At 41.2% G+C, this 16095-nt stretch overlaps 2 protein-coding genes across 3 annotated transcripts in view; one reads left to right on the plus strand and one right to left on the minus strand.

Annotated features, from left to right (window-relative positions):
• Nucleotides 1-1349, plus strand: part of capzb (capping actin protein of muscle Z-line subunit beta) — a 92430-nt gene extending 91081 nt beyond the window's left edge. For both annotated transcript variants that reach the window (XM_062965586.1, XM_062965587.1), the window contains one exon: nt 592-1349. Coding sequence is in view for 1 of the 2 variants with exons in the window: in XM_062965587.1 (XP_062821657.1) it covers nt 592-679 (88 nt within the window). In the remaining variant the exon portion in view is untranslated. The remainder of the gene's footprint in view (nt 1-591) is intronic.
• A 1-nt stretch (nt 1350) lies between these two features.
• slc66a1 (solute carrier family 66 member 1) lies at nt 1351-16083 on the minus strand. Its single transcript, XM_062965584.1, has 8 exons — nt 15849-16083; nt 9135-9336; nt 7097-7226; nt 6899-6986; nt 4704-4867; nt 4516-4608; nt 2689-2874; nt 1351-1811 (listed from the first exon to the last, which is right to left on the minus strand). The coding sequence occupies exons 2-8, from the start codon at nt 9284-9286 to the stop codon at nt 1704-1706; spliced, it is 921 nt and encodes a 306-aa protein (XP_062821654.1). The 5' UTR covers nt 9287-9336; nt 15849-16083; the 3' UTR covers nt 1351-1703.
• Between the last annotated feature and the right edge of the window lie 12 nt (nt 16084-16095).

Consider the following 16095-nt stretch of genomic DNA (forward strand, 5'->3'; position numbering starts at 1 on the left):
AGAATACAATATACTTGATTTATATCCCACTTTTGTCCACAGTGGGAACCAGGGCTCAGAATACAATATACTTGATTTATATCCCACTTTTGTCCACAGTGGGAACCAGGGCTCAGAATACAATATACTTGATTTATATCCCACTTTTGTCCACAGTGGGAACCAGGGCTCAGAATACAATATACTTGATTTATATCCCACTTTTGTCCACAGTGGGAACCAGGGCTCAGAATACAATATACTTGATTTATATCCCACTTTTCCCAGTGGGAGTCAAGAACTTAAAATACATTCATACCCTACGAGAATACAATGTATTTATGTGACGTATATCCCACTTTTGTCCACAGTGGGAACCAGGGCAGCTTAGAACACATGTCCCTCCTTCCTATTGGCCATGTGCCCCACTTTCCCACCGTTTGGAATAAAGCGTGGTATAAATATAATAAATAATAATAATAATAATAATAATAATAATAATAATAATCTCTAACCCTCCTGTCCTGCAGCCTGGCTGTGCGTCCACCACCCCCATCGTCTTGGTACGAGATGCCTTTATTTACGCTTTTCCTCCCCGTTTCTCGCACCCAGGACCGTGCAGACCCTTGCGGACAAATCGAAGCAGGAAGCGCTGAAGAACGACCTGGTGGAGGCTCTGAAGAGGAAGCAGCAAAGTTAGGACGAGGAGGGAAAGGCAGACGAGACCTGGGTCGGCGCTCACAAAAACCATGCCATGTGGTTCATTATAGATTTCCTCTCTTTCTCTTTCTCTCTTTTTCGTTTGTTTCATCCCTTAGACGACATTTGTTTTCCTCCCTTTTCCTTGCCATCTGCCTGCCACCGACGTGTTATTTTTTTTTCTTTGTCCTCCGTCATACGGTATTTCTTCCAAATCACGACCGACAAATAAAGCTGTATAAACTTTTTGCTTTTCCCTTTTCCCTCCGTCCCTTTTTCGCCTTGAAAGGTTTTATTTCCAATCCCTTTTATTTACTCTGCGCTCTTTTTGCCTCTTTTTTGGTGTAAAAAAAAAAAAACGCCTGTAAAATGGGACAAAATAATAACAACTTCCTCTATTCAAACCCGACACTCGGCTTGCTTCCGAACCAGAATGCTTTCTTTGTATTTTCTATGGAATGCAAAAGAATTGGTTATTATTATTATTATTTTAATTTTGATTTTTTTTCTCCCTTCTTTTCCCATTTGGTTGGTTGGTTGTTCTTTTTTCTTTCTTTTTGAGAAAAAAAATATATATATTCTGTAACGCTTCGATTGGAATCTCCATCTTATCCTTGAGCCTCCGTAACTTCAAAAAGGACAAAAAAAGGAAATAAATCACAAAAAACAGAGCATGGTTTTCTATTTATTGACGAAAGGTTGTTACTGGCCGAGAGTTTTATCATGATTGTTGCGTCCCTTTGGAAGGTGTGATGACCACGTTCTCCGATCGCGAAATAATGGTGCTTCCGTCCCTTTAAGTCGCGTGTGAAAGAAACACGGCCGGGTCCGTGAAAGAAAACGGAGCCACGGATCGTGCAAAAACGTGCCACAGATGCCCATTTCCAGAAATGCAATCCATTCTTTTGACTGTATTTTTTTTAGGATCTAGAAATCACAGTGAAACAAAAGGCGCCCTTTTTCCGTTCGGAGGACTACGAAATACCGTTCCCGAAGGAGGATCCGCTTCGGGTCTCGGGTTCGGGTCACGTCCGCCCGCTTTCTATGGGATCTTCCCCTCGGAGCAGCGCTTCTTCCTCGTCTCTTTGCGCCAACGGCCTCCCTTGGCGGTAGGCGAAGAATTGGAAGGAGATCTGCATCGCGGCGTTAAGGGCCACTTCTGGAAGAACTTGAGAGGAAGCTTTCCTTCTCGCCCCCCATATTATATCTATATATATAAATGGGTAATGGAATCACGGCGCCGGACAAAACAACTAAACTAAACGCCCCACAACCTTGAAAATTGACAGCACAACCTCTCATCCACGCCTCTACGTTCATACAACAAAAAGAAAAGAAAAATTAAGTGCTAGCTACAGCAACGCATAGCCAGGCATAGCTATCTATATATATATATAAGGGTAATGGAATCACGGCACCGGACAAAACAACTAAACTAAACGCCCCACAGCCTCGAAAATTGACGGCACAATCTCTCATCCACACCTCTACGTTCATACAACAAAAAGAAAAGAAAAATTAAGTCCTAGCCATAGCAACGCGTGGCCAGGCGTAGCTATCTATATATATAAAAGGGTAATGGAATCACGGCACCGGACAAAACAACTAAACTAAATGCCCCACAACCTCGAAAATTGACAGCACAATCTCTCATTCACACCTCTACGTTCATACAACAAAAAGAAAAGAAAAATTAAGTGCTAGCCACAGCAACGCGTGGCCGGGCACAGCTAGTCTATATATATATAAAAGGGTAATGGAATCACGGCACCGGACAAAACAACTAAAACTAAATGCCCCACAACCTGGAAAATTGACAGCACAACCTCTCATCCACGCCTCTACGTTCATACAACAAAAAGAAAAGAAAAATTAAGTCCTGGCCGGGCACAGCTAGTCTATTATAAAATAATAACTTCCTGTACCCTTTTTGTGAAGAACTTGAGAGGAAGCTTCCCTTCTCTCTAGGGATCGAACTGTGACTCCCATCACCCTTAGGCGAAAGGATACAACGATGTCGAGGGAGAGGACGCCCAGGCTCCCGACCAGCCAGGGGAGGTGATGGACTATGTAGTTCCCCTCCGACTGCCCTGGGTTCGGGTTCTTCGTCAGGACGCTGGCCCCGTAGAGAGTGTTCCCCAGAATCACCAGAGCAAAGAGCGAGTAGGAGATCCCGGTGGTGGATTTCCTCATGAACTGGGAGCAGAAAGGGAAGACACAACGTGGGTTTATTCAGGACTGGAAGCATGCTTCGCTCTATTTTGTGTACCTGAAAGAGATGGGAGTTGTAGTCTGAACTGGGCAACTCAGGCCTAGCTTGGAACGAAAGCCGGGAAAGATGGGAGTTGTAATCCAGTCAACTCCAAGCCTAGTTTTGAATGCTGGGAAGGAACCCAAAAGAGATGGGAGTTGTAGTCTGAACCGGGCAACTCAGGCCTAGCTTGGAATGAAAGCTGGGAATGATGGGAGCTGTAGTCCAAACTGGGTCAACTCCAAGCCTAGTTTTGAATGCTGGGAAGGAACCTGAAAGAGATGGGAGTTGTAGTCTGAACTGGGAAACTCAGGCCTAGCTTGGAATGAAAGCTGGGAAAGATGGGAGTTGTAGTCCAAACTGGGTCAACTCCAAGCCTAGTTTTGAATGCTGGGAAGGAACCTGAAAGAGATGGGAGAACTGGACAACTCAGGTCTAGCTTGGAATGAAAGCTGGGAAAGATGGGAGTTGTAGTCCAAACAGTCAACTCCAAGCCTAGTTTTGAATGCAGGGAGGTAACCCAAAAGAGATGGGAGTTGTAGTCTGAGCTGGGCCTTTCTGAGCCTAGCATTGAATAAAAGCTACAAAGGAACTTGAAAGAGATGGGAGTTGTAGTCTAAACTGGGCCACTTGGAGTGAGATGGGAGTTGTAGTCTCAACTGGGCAACTCTGGGCTAGCTTTGAATGAATGATAGGAAGAGCCGCATGCTTGGACTACGTCTCCCATCACTCTTGACCTAAACCTGGAGCCTCCGGAATTCATTTGGAGGGTTAGCTCCCATTGTGGCGAGGCTGCTGGGACCTACAGTACATCTAATTTATGTATATGTATACAGTAGAGTCTCACTTATCCAAGACTCGCTTATCCAAGGTTCTGGATTATCTAACACATTTTTGTAGTTAATGTTTTCAATACATCGTGATATTTTGGTGCTAAATTCATAAATACAGTAGAGTCTCACTTATCCAAGACTCGCTTATCCAACGTTCTGGATTATCCAACGCATTTTTGTAGTCAATGTTTTCAATATATCGTGATATTTTGGTGCTAAATTCGTAAATATTGTAATTACTACATAGCATTACTGCATATTGAACTACTTTTTCTGTCAAATTTGTTGTATAACGTGATGTTTTGGTGCCTAATTTGTAAAATCATAACCTAATTTGATGTTTTCCTTAATCCCTCCTTATTATCCAAGATATTTGATTATCCAATATTTGCTTATTATCCAAGACATTTGCTTATTCCGCCGGCCCGTTTATGTTGGATAAGTGAGACTCTACTGTATATAGATAGGGACAGATATAGAGATAGATAGATATAGAGATAAGCGAATGTTGGATAAGTGAGACTCTACTGCACAGAGATAGATAGCTATAGATACACAACACATACATATATATACACTCATAAGGTTGGACTGCAAATCCTAACGGTGAGGAATGCTGGGAGATGTAGTCCAACAGAGTCGGGATTCTCCATCCTCTTTTAACCAGAGATCAAGCGGGGAGGGTTTATCACACCTCTCGGGCCGCGCTACACATCCCAAAGCTGCCTCTACACATCCCAAAGGGCAGCTTACGTTGGTGTAGATCTGGGGGATGCGGGAGCCCAAGTACAGCATTGCGGAGACCGACCCGATGACGAAGCCGATGATTTCCTTCCGGGTGAAAGGCTGCGGGAGAAGCACAAGCCCGTGACTCTGGGGGCCTGGGTTCGAGTCCCCTGCCCGCCTCTTGCAAAGGGAGAGTCACGCTCTCTCAGCCTCACCTCCCATCCCGGGGGGGCTTCGGACAAGGAAAGCAGGGCCCTCCCCTTGAAGGTCGCGGGGTCCACGCTGCCCCGAGGAGCGTCCGGGCCGCCCAGGGAGGAGAAGACTGAGACGGAGCCCACGAGGAGGAGCGAGGCGAAGACGGCGTTGATGGAGGCCGACACTGGAGAGACCAAGGGAAAGGTTAGCGTGGGCACCACACCTCATCCCCGACTCCAACCCCTAGGTGCCACACAACAGCAGGGGACGATGGGGATTAAGCGAAATAAGGCTTATCATTGCATAAATTGTAGACTGATATAGTATGCCTTCAGGAGACGCACATAAGGATAAGCATAACTTGAAGTAAGAAAAATCAGACCAATTGTTTACAGACTGTAATTGTAAGAAACAGGGTACTTCCCCAAAAATATGACAGTGTCTTATATTATTTTTTACTCCCAAATTATTATTTATTTATTACAATATTTATATCCCATCTTTCTCACCCAACAGGGGACTCAGGGCGGCTTACAATAAAACGCATATAGAAAATTATACAGTGCAATATAAATCAGTTTAAAATTATTAACTTACATTAGTATTCATAAAACACATTATAAAATACAGGTAGGCGTGTTCAGTTCAAAAAAAAAAAAAAGATGCGCGAGGTCTTATTTTCAGGGGATGTCTTATTTTTCCATGAAGAAGAATTCATAATCATTATTCAACAAAAAAAATGAACATTGATTCTATACTGTACTGTAGTTGTCATCACAAACCAACATAACTAAACCAGACAAACTATGACTCCTGTCAAGAATTTCTTGTTACTACCATTATTACCATATACAACTGGTATGTAAGACGCCCCGAGTCCCTCTATAATAATAATAATAATAATAATAATAATAATAATAATAATAATAATAATAATTTATTATGACACAGCAAATAAGATAGATATGCTGGATTTCGTTTCACAAAATCACAAGTCAAACACTTCCTAAGTGTCTAGGACTGTGTGATGTATTTTCGGATGATACGTGCAGATCCCAGCAGGGTGGCCTTTTGCAGTTGGCAGATCGTTATTATTATTATTATTATTATTATTATTATGATGTACATTTACCAATCCTGCATGCTATGGTGTTTTGCTTGGCGGGCGCCGGGCATGCTTCCAAACAAAAACTTTGTTAGGTCTTACTTTCAGGGGAGGCCTTATATTTAGCAATTCAGCAAAACCTCTGCTAGGTCTTATTTTTTGGGGATGTCTTATTTTCAGGAAAACAGGGTAATTATTATTCCTATTATTATTAATATTATTGTCTGCCAAGCAACTTCCATTATCATTATTATTATTATTATTATTACTATTCTGCCATAATAATAATAATAATAATAATAATAATAATATTGTAGTTCTGCCAAGTAACTTCCTATCATTATTCCTATTATTATTGTTCTGCCAAGTCATTTCCATTTATTATTATTCCTATTATTAATATTACTGTCTCCCAAGCAACCTCCAATTATTATTATTATTGCAATTCTGCCAAGTAGCTACCAATATCATCATTACTTTTCTGACAAGTAACATTCAATTATTATTAAATATTACTGTTATGACAAGTAACTTCAAATCATTATTCCTAATATTCCTATTATTATTATTATTATTATTATTACTCTGCCATGTAATGTCTAATTATTATTCCTATTATTATTATTATTATTATTATTATTATTATTATTACTCTGCCATGTAATGTCTAATTATTATTCCTATTATTATTATTATTACTATTCTGTCAAGCAACTTCCAAATATTTATTACTATTGATACTATTATTCCTGTTCTGCAAAGCAACTTCCAAATTATTATTATGACTGTTATTATTATTGCTACTCTGTTGAGAAACTTTAAAAAAATGACTTTTATGCCTATTATTATTATTATTATTATTACTACTACTGTATTATTATTATTTCTGTTCTGCCAAGCAATTCCTGAAATGTTATTGTTGGCTATCAGTAGTAGTACTATTCTGCCAAATAACGTCCATTAATGATTACTATCCTTAGTGTTACTACTCTGCAGAACAAAATCCAATTAATAATAATAATAAGTTGTTGTCGTCTGCTGCCAATCACTCAACTTGGATCCAAGTCCTTAAGTGCTTTGGAGATAGAATAATGATAGACGGCAACTTACTGGTCCTGTTTTGGTTCTTGATCTTGTAGTAAACGTACAGGGAAATCATGAGCAGATCCGCCAGGACGTAGTAGATGGCCGTGTAGACCTGGCAAAGGGACAAGAAAGGAAGGAAGGAAGGGAGGGGTCCCGGCGCCTGCCAGGGGGTCCCGGGTCCCACCATCCCCGGCCTTTGGATCGGAGGCCGCTGTCCCTTACCTGGAGGGGCAGCTGGTCGGCCAGGAAGGAGCCAATCAGGTTCAAGGAGTCTCCTCCCAGCCAGCCCAGCAGGAAGTAGAGCGACAGCGCCTGGTCCATCATCCCCGTCTTGCACGACAGGTAGAACTGCCTGCACAAGGGGGAGGGTTTCAAGCTTAAGCTCCACCCACCGTGATCTTAACCCCGCCCACAGTTACTAGCCCCACCCACTGCTCTTGGTCCCAGCCCATGTGGTAGCTCCACCCATTGTACTCCTGGCCACACCCACTACTCTTAGCCCCGCCTACTGTGCTTTTGGTTCCACCCACCATGCTCAATCTCAACCACTGCACTCCTGGCCCCACCCCCTGATTCCTTGGCTCCACCCTCTGTGCTCCTAACCACGCCCACTCCTCTTAGCCCCACCCACTGTGACCTTGGCACCACCCTCTGGTCTCACAGTACTCCGCTCTTAGCCCCGCCCATTGTACTTATGGCCCCGCCCACTACTCATAGTCCGACCCACTGTGCTCTCCCCAACCACTGCACCCTTAGCCCCGCCTCCAGACACTGAGCCCCGCCCACTGTGCTCTTGGTTCCCCTTGTTCTAACCCCGCCCACTGTTCTTAGTCCCACCCCTGTGCTCCTGGCCCCGCCCACTGTGCTAGTAGCCCCACCCACTGTGCTAGTAGCCCCGCCCACTGTTCCTAGTCCCACCCCTGTGCTCCTGGCCTCACCCACTGATCTTAGCCTCACCTGCTGTGCTCTTAGCTCCGCCCACTGTATCCCTGACCCCACCCCCTGTGCTTCTAACTAACCCTACCCATTATGCTCCTAGCCACACCCCCTGGCCTCCTAGCTCCACCCACTGTGCTCTTAGTCCCGCCCATTGTATCAGAGGCAAATCTGTAAGTGCAGATATGAGATATAATAATAATAATAATAATAATAATAATAATAATAATAATTTTATTCTTATACCCCACCCCATCTCCCCGAAGGGACTCAGGGCGGCCTATATGGGGCCAAGCCCAGTCAACAACAATAAAATAACACCATAAAACAGATTAAAAACAATGAAAACCAATCGTAAAAAACTCACATATAAGGACAAAAGGTAAAATCTAGATAAAATCAGGAGAAATATGCACTCTGCACGTGCTCAGGGGCTGCTTTGTAAGTGCAAATAAGGAGAAATGCACTGCACACATGCTCAGAGGGCATTTATTAAGTGCCGGTAAGGATAAATGCACTCTGCACATGCTCAGAGACTAAAAGTGTACATAAGGATACATGCACTCTGCACATGCTCAGAGGCTATTTAGCAAGTGCAGATAAGGATAAATGCACTCTACACATTCTTAGGTTCTGCTTTGTAAGCACAGATAATTGCACTCTGCACATGCTCAGAGACTAAAAGTGTACATAAGGATACGTGCACTCTGCACATGCTCAGAGGCTATTTAGCAAGTGCAGATAAGGATAAATGCACTCTACACATTCTTAAAGTCTGCTTTGTAAGCACAGATAAGGAGAACTGCACTCTGCACATGCTCAGAGGCCAGTAAGGATAAATTCACTCTACACATGCTCAGAAGCCACCTTGCAACTATTAGGATAAATGAATTCGGCACATGCGCAGAGGCCACTGAGCATTAAAAACATGACCTTATTTCCCCGCTGGGGCGTGTTCCATTTAACAAAGAACAACATCACCATGAGCATGAACAGAGTGCATTTGGGGCTCCTTGGAAGAAGAAGGGGTGCAAAGCCCACCGGTGAGCCCACCCACTGTGCTCCCAGCCACACCCTTTGGGCTATTCCGCTAGGGGGTGGGGCCAAGGACCTGGAGGCGGGGCCAAGGACACAGTGGGTGGGACTAAGAGCACAGTAGGTGGAGCTAAGACCAGTGGGAGGGACTAAAGTCCCTCCCACTGGTCTTAGCTCCACCTACTGTGCCCTTAGTCCCACCCACTGTGTCATTGGCCCCGCCTCCAGGTCCTTGGCCCCACCCCCTAGCAGAATAGCAATGAAGTAGGAGGAGTCAGGTACGACTTACGGGAAGGAAGCGCCGGCGAAGCAAAGGATGGAGACGAGGCCGAGGACCACGCTGGCCAGGTCCCAGGCGTCCTGGGCGCACTCGTTGAAGACCTCCATCACCCACTGGGATCCGTTGGGGCAGAGGACGGAGGCGTTGCCCGGGACAGACATCGCGCCACGCTGGAAAAGGCAGTCGCGAAGACTCCACAAGTCCTAACAGCCTGCCAGGTAACAACAGCACCAAAAAAACCCCAAAATATGGTTCAGATTTGGAGCCACGGAGAAGAAAATCTATCTATCTAGCTATCTATATATATAAAAGGGTAATGAAGTTTCGGCCTAGGACAAAACAACAAAACTAAACACCCCACAACCTTGAAAATTGACAGCACAACCCCTCATCCATGCCTCTAGGTTCATACAACAAAAAGAAAATAAACATAAAGTCCTAATTAGAGGGAGAGGAAGAATTGTTTTTATCCAATTGCTGCCAGTTAGAAGGCTAAGCTCCGCCCACTTTGTCTCCTAGCAACCCACTCGGTCCAGGGGATAGGCAGAGTTAGGCCTCACTTAGGCCTCTTCCACACTGCCTATAAGATACAGATTATCTGATTTTAATTGAATTATATGGCAGTGTAGACTCAAGGCCCTTCCACACAGCTATATAACCCATTTATAATCTTATATTATCTGCTTTGCACTGGATTATCTTGACTCCACACTGCCATATAATCCACTTCAGTGTGCATTTTATCGAGCTGTGTACAAGGGGCCTCATATAATCCAGTTCTAAGCAGATGATATAAGATTATAAATATACAATAGAGTCTCAGTCATCCAACATAAACAGGCCGGCAGAACGTTGGATAAGTGAATATGTTGGATAAGAAGAAGGGATTCAGGAAAAGCCGATTAAACATCAAATTAGGTCATCATTATACAAATTAAGCACCAAACATCATGTTATACAACACATTTGACAGAAAAAGTAGTTCAATATGCAGTAATGCTACGTAGTAATTACTGTATTTACGAATTTACCACCAAAATATCACTATGTATTGAAAACATTGACTACAAAAATGCGTTGGATAATCCAGAACGTTGGATAAGCGAGTGTTGGATAAGTGAGACTCTACTGTATTTATGAATTTAGCACCAAAATATCATGATGTATTGAATACATTGACTACAAAAATGCATTGGATAATCCAGAATGTTGGATAAGCGAATGTTGGATAAGTGAGACTCTACTGTAACACAAGATTACAAATATAATATGTAATAATTACTGTGGTATAATAAAACAGAAAAATATAATCTCTAAAACCAGGACAGTAAATGAAGAACAATACTCTGAAAACGGGAATACCAGACAGGAAACAATCAGGGCCAGCTAACACCTCCCAACAAAAGATTCCCCCAGGCAGGAAGCAGCCAGGCATTGGCCCCGAGCCTGGCCATGGGAAAAGCTGCAAGATTCACCTCCACCTTCCAGGTTCCTCTTGCCAAAGCACAGCTTCACAAAATTACAATCTTAAAAAAAAGTCTCTGCAGTGGCACTAACACAAGCAGGTGTGAAACTGGATCAGACAGGCCGTAAGACTGGGCCCATAACCTGTTACGGATTGATGATGCTAAATGGAAGCTCTTACGTGTGCCCGCGATCCAGAGTCACCCGCAGAACGATAACATGCCACTCAGGTTTGCAGAACAAAAATATAGGAACTTTACTGATTCCAAGAGATCAAAAGAAAGACAGTAGTGTTTACAATGTTCCCTCTGATCATTTACAGAAGTCCACAGTCATAAACAGTCCTTTCTCAGTCCACAGAAAGAAGAATAAAGTCCTGGTTATTCTCTCTTTTCTCAGCAGCAAACAGGCCTCAAAATAGCAAGGCCCTTCTGAGTACACTGCTCTCTTCACCAGCAGTACTCCGTCAGCACTGAGTATATACCTTAGGAACTCCTTCCAGAGTTTATACTTTTATCCTCTGCATATCCAGTTGTTGTTGTTATTATTATTATTAACGTCTGAGGATGCCTGCCATGGATGTGGGTGAAACGACAGGAGAGAATGCTTCTGGAACATAATAATAATAATAATAATAATAATAATAATAATAATAATAACAACAACAACAACAACAACAACAACAACTTTATTTTTATACACCGAAGGGACTCAGGGCAGCTTACAATGGCCAGACAGCCTGGAAAACTCACAGCAACCCAGTGGCTGAGGGTCTTTTGAGGTCAGAAGGGCACAGGGAAGTGTTGCTGACCCCAAAGCCAAAGCGTCATGGGATCCGAGTCATCTGACCGGAGGACGATCCAGCCTTATCAGCGCTTTTCCTGGGCTTGATACTATATCTCCCTCTGAGGACAATGCTCGGGCAAGGCGGCCTCCCAGAAAAGGATGCGTCAGGCCTTTCGGGTCAGGAATGTCACAATACCATCTGATGACGTCACTGACATGTTTGTGTCTCTCCTTCTCTACCAGACAAGACGAGACGAGACAGCATTCTTCATTTGGGAGAGAGAAAACAGCCGGGGGGAAAGAAAGCCATTTCTGGGGCGAAATGGGGTCAGTCTAGATGACCCTTAGGGGCTCCCTTCCATCTTAAACTCCTATCTATATACCGTATATCAGGGGTCCCCAAACTTTTTAAACAGGGGGCCATGTCACGATCCTTTGGACCGCTGGATGCTGGACTATAGTTGGCTACTGAGCAATAATAATTAATAACAACAACAACAACAACAATAAAAAAGAGGGTTGGCAGAGACCCTTTGGGCCATTGAATCCAATCCCCTTCTGCCTTTGTGCACTGAAAGCACAAGCAAAGCACCCCTGACAGATGGCCACCCAGTCTCAATGTTAATAATAATAATAATAATAATAATAATAATAATAATAATAATAATAATAATAATAATATGGAACCTATGCCTCAAGTATCACCTCCCTGCAGTTAAGAACTGGTGGGATCACAAACCTGCAAAGGTTGTGGAAAATGAACACGCAAAGATACTGTGGGACTTCCGAATCCAGACTGACAAAGTTCTGGAACACAACACACCAGACATCACAGTTGTGGAAAAGAACAAGGTTTGGATCATTGATGTTGCCATCCCAGGTGACAGTCGCATTGAAGAAAAACAACAGGAAAAACTCAGCCGCTCTCAGGACCTCAAGATTGAACTTCAAAGACTCTGGCAGAAACCAGTGCAGGTGGTCCCGGTGGTGATGGGCACACTGGGTGCCGTGCCGAAAGATCTCAGCCGGCATTTGGAGACAATAGACATTGACAAAATTACGATCTGCCAACTGCAAAAGGCCACCTTACTGGGATCTGCACGCATCATCCGAAAATACATCACACAGTCCTAGACACTTGGGAAGTGTTCGACTTGGGATTTTGTGAAACGAAATCCAGCATATCTATCTTGTTTGCTGTGTCATACAACGTCGTTGTGTCAATAATAATAATAATAATAATAATAATAATAATAATAATAATACAGGGTTTTGGAACACAATACTCCTGACCTTACAATTGTGTTAAAAAACAAAGTATGGATTGTCAATGTTGCAATCCCAGGTGACAGAAGGATTGAGGAGAAACAACTGGAAAAGCTGACACGATATGAGGATTCAAAGATCGAATTACAAAAACTCTGGCACAAGCCAGTCAAGGTGGTCCCAGTGGTAATCGGCTAAAGACCTTGGCCTGCACTTAACGCAATCGGCGCTAACAAAATCACCACCTGCCAGCTGCAGAAGGCCACCTTACTGGGATCTGCACACATTATTCGCCGATACATCACACAGTCCTAGATACTTGGGAAGTGTCCGACATATGATCCAATACAACAACCAGCAGAGTGTCTGCTGTGGACTCATCTTATTGTGTTTCAAATAACAATAACAATAACAAGGGTTTTAAGAGAAGAAGAGACCCCTTGGGTCATTTAGCCCAACCTCCTTCTGCCCTTGTGCTGTGGGGGCCGGATAAATGGCTTCGATGGGCCGCACCCGGCCCCCGGGCCTTAGTTTGGGGACTCCTGCCGTATATACTCGAGTATAAGCCGACGCGAATATAAGCCGAGTCACCTAATTTTACCACAAAAAAACTGGGAAAACATTGTCTCCAGCATAAGCCGAGGGTGGTAAATTTCAGAAATAAAAATAGACACCAATAAAATTACATTAATTGAGACATCGGTAGGTTAAATGTTTTTGAATATTTACATCAAGCTCAAATTTAAGATAAGACTGTCCAACTCTGATCAAATCATTATTCTCATCTTCTTCCATGTAAATGTGGTTATGTATCCCTTTAATAATAATAAAATAATACATGTAATATTAATAATACAGTAGAGTCTCACTTATCCAACATAAACTGGCCAGCAGAACACTGGATAAGCGAATATGTTGGATAATAAGGAGAGATTAAGGAAAGGTCTATTAAACATCAAATTAGGTTATGATTTTACAAATTAAGAACCAAAACATCATGTTATACAACAAATTTGACAGTAGTTCAATACGCAGTAATTTTATGTAGTAATTACTGTATTTACGAATTTAGCACCAAAATATCATGACATATTGAAAACATTGACTAGAAAAAAATGTGTTGGATAATCCAGAACGTTGGATAAGCGAGTGTTGGATAAGTGAGACTCTACTGTACATACAATATATTATATTATTAGTATAGCACAATATAAGCATTATATATTATTATAATATATTATTATATTGTACTATACGGCTATATTGCAATATTATTAGTAATATTGCATGTAATATAAATATACAGTTATAATAGATTGTTGTTATTATTATTATTATTATTATTATTTCACTGTATTTATGAATTTAGCACCAAAACATCATGATAGATTGAAAACATTGACTACAAAAATGCCTTGGATAATCCAGAATGTTGGATAAGCAAGTGTTGGATAAGTGAGACTCTACTGTACATAAAATATATTATATTATTAGTAATATTGCATGTAATATAAATATACAGTTATAATAGATTGTTATTATTATTATTATTTCACTGTATTTATGAATTTAGCACCAAAACATCATGATAGATTGAAAACATTGACTACAAAAATGCCTTGGATAATCCAGAACGTTGGATAAGCAAGTGTTGGATAAGTGAGACTCTACTGTACATACAATATATTATATTATTAGTATAGCACAATATAAGCATTATATATTATTATATATTATTATATTGTACTATACGGCTATTTTGCAATATTATTAGTAATATTGCATGTAATATAAATATACAATTATAATAGTGTATTATTATTACATTGTATTACATCATAATAGTATTATCATAATATTATTACACATCTATGCACTATATGAGCCTTATATATTATTATTATATATTATTGTACTAAACGGCTATATTGCAATATTATTAGTAATATTGCATGTAATATAAATATACAATTATAATAGATTGTTATTATTATTATTTCACTGTATTTATGAATTTAGCACCAAAACATCACGATAGATTGAAAACATTGACTACAAAAATGCCTTGGATAATCCAGAACGTTGGATAAGCAAGTGTTGGATAAGTGAGACTCTACTGTACATACAATATATTATATTATTAGTATAGCACAATATAAGCATTATATATTATTATATATTATTATATTGTACTATACGGCTATTTTGCAATATTATAAGTAATATTGCATGTAATATAAATATACAATTATAATAGATTGTTATTATTATTATTATTATTTCACTGTATTTATGAATTTAGCACCAAAACATCACGATAGATTGAAAACATTGACTACAAAAATGCCTTGGATAATCCAGAACGTTGGATAAGCAAGTGTTGGATAAGTGAGACTCTACTGTACATACAATATATTATATTATTAGTATAGCACAATATAAGCATTATATATTATTATATTGTACTATACGGCTATATTGCAATGTTATTAGTAATATTGCATGTAATATAAATACAGTAGAGTCTCACTTATCCAACGTTCTGGATTATCCAACGCATTTTTGTAGTCAATGTTTTCAATACATTATGATATTTCGGTGCTAAATTTGTAAATACACTAATTACTACATAGCATTATTGCGTATTGAACTACTTTTTCTGTCAAATTTGTTGTAAAACATGATGTTTTGGTGCTTAATTTGTAAAATCATAACCTAATTTAATGTTTAATAGGCTTTTCCTTAATCTCTCCTTATTATCCAACATATTCGCTTATCCAACGTTCTGCCGGCCCGTTTACGTTGGATAAGCGAGACTCTATTGTATACAGTTATAATAGATTGTTGTTATTATTATTATTATTATTATTATTATTATTATTATTATTATTATTATTACTACACTGTATTTAGCACCAAAATACCAAGATATATTGAAAACATTGACTACAAAAATTATCCAAGATATTCGCTTATCCAAGCTTCTGCCGGCCCGTTTAGCTTGGATAAGTGAGACTCTCCTGTAATAATAATGATGTGTATTTACCTCACGGCGCTCCGTGCAGTCATGCCAATGGCCACATGACCTTTGAGGTGTCTACGGACAAGGCCGGCTCTTGGGCTTAGAAATGGAGATGGGCCCCAACCCCCAGAGTCGGACATGACTGGACTTAACGTCAGGAGAAACCTTGACCTTTATCTATTTACCTCAAAGTTCCCGCGTCTGTTGTTTCCACACAAAGAGGCCTAGGAAGCCATTACGGTTTTGCAAGGCACCGCTCCAATTTCCTTTCCTTCCCCTCCGGCGCCGGTTGGGATTTCGCTCCGAATCAGCTGAGATTTGGACCCGCCCCAAAAGGGGAGGAGGAGAAGGCGGAGGCCACGCTGGGGAGGCTGGGAATTGTAGTTCCAAGGGAGCGAAAAGGACTATCCCTCCAAGAGCAACGTTTTTCGG

Source organism: Anolis carolinensis, unplaced genomic scaffold (assembly GCF_035594765.1).
Source record: "Anolis carolinensis isolate JA03-04 unplaced genomic scaffold, rAnoCar3.1.pri scaffold_15, whole genome shotgun sequence".
Taxonomy (NCBI): Eukaryota; Metazoa; Chordata; class Lepidosauria; order Squamata; family Dactyloidae; genus Anolis; species Anolis carolinensis.

Excerpts from the sequence above, each read along its gene's own strand:
- slc66a1 (XM_062965584.1), bottom strand. The coding sequence starts at position 9,286 with ATGTCTGTCCCGGGCAACGCCTCCGTCCTCTGCCCCAACGGATCCCAG. Across the intron at positions 7,227-9,134 it reads TTCGCCGGCGCTTCCTTCCC|GCAGTTCTACCTGTCGTGCA; the intron begins GTAAGTCGTACC and ends CCCCTTGTGCAG. Across the intron at positions 6,987-7,096 it reads CCGACCAGCTGCCCCTCCAG|GTCTACACGGCCATCTACTA; the intron begins GTAAGGGACAGC and ends TCCCTTTGCCAG.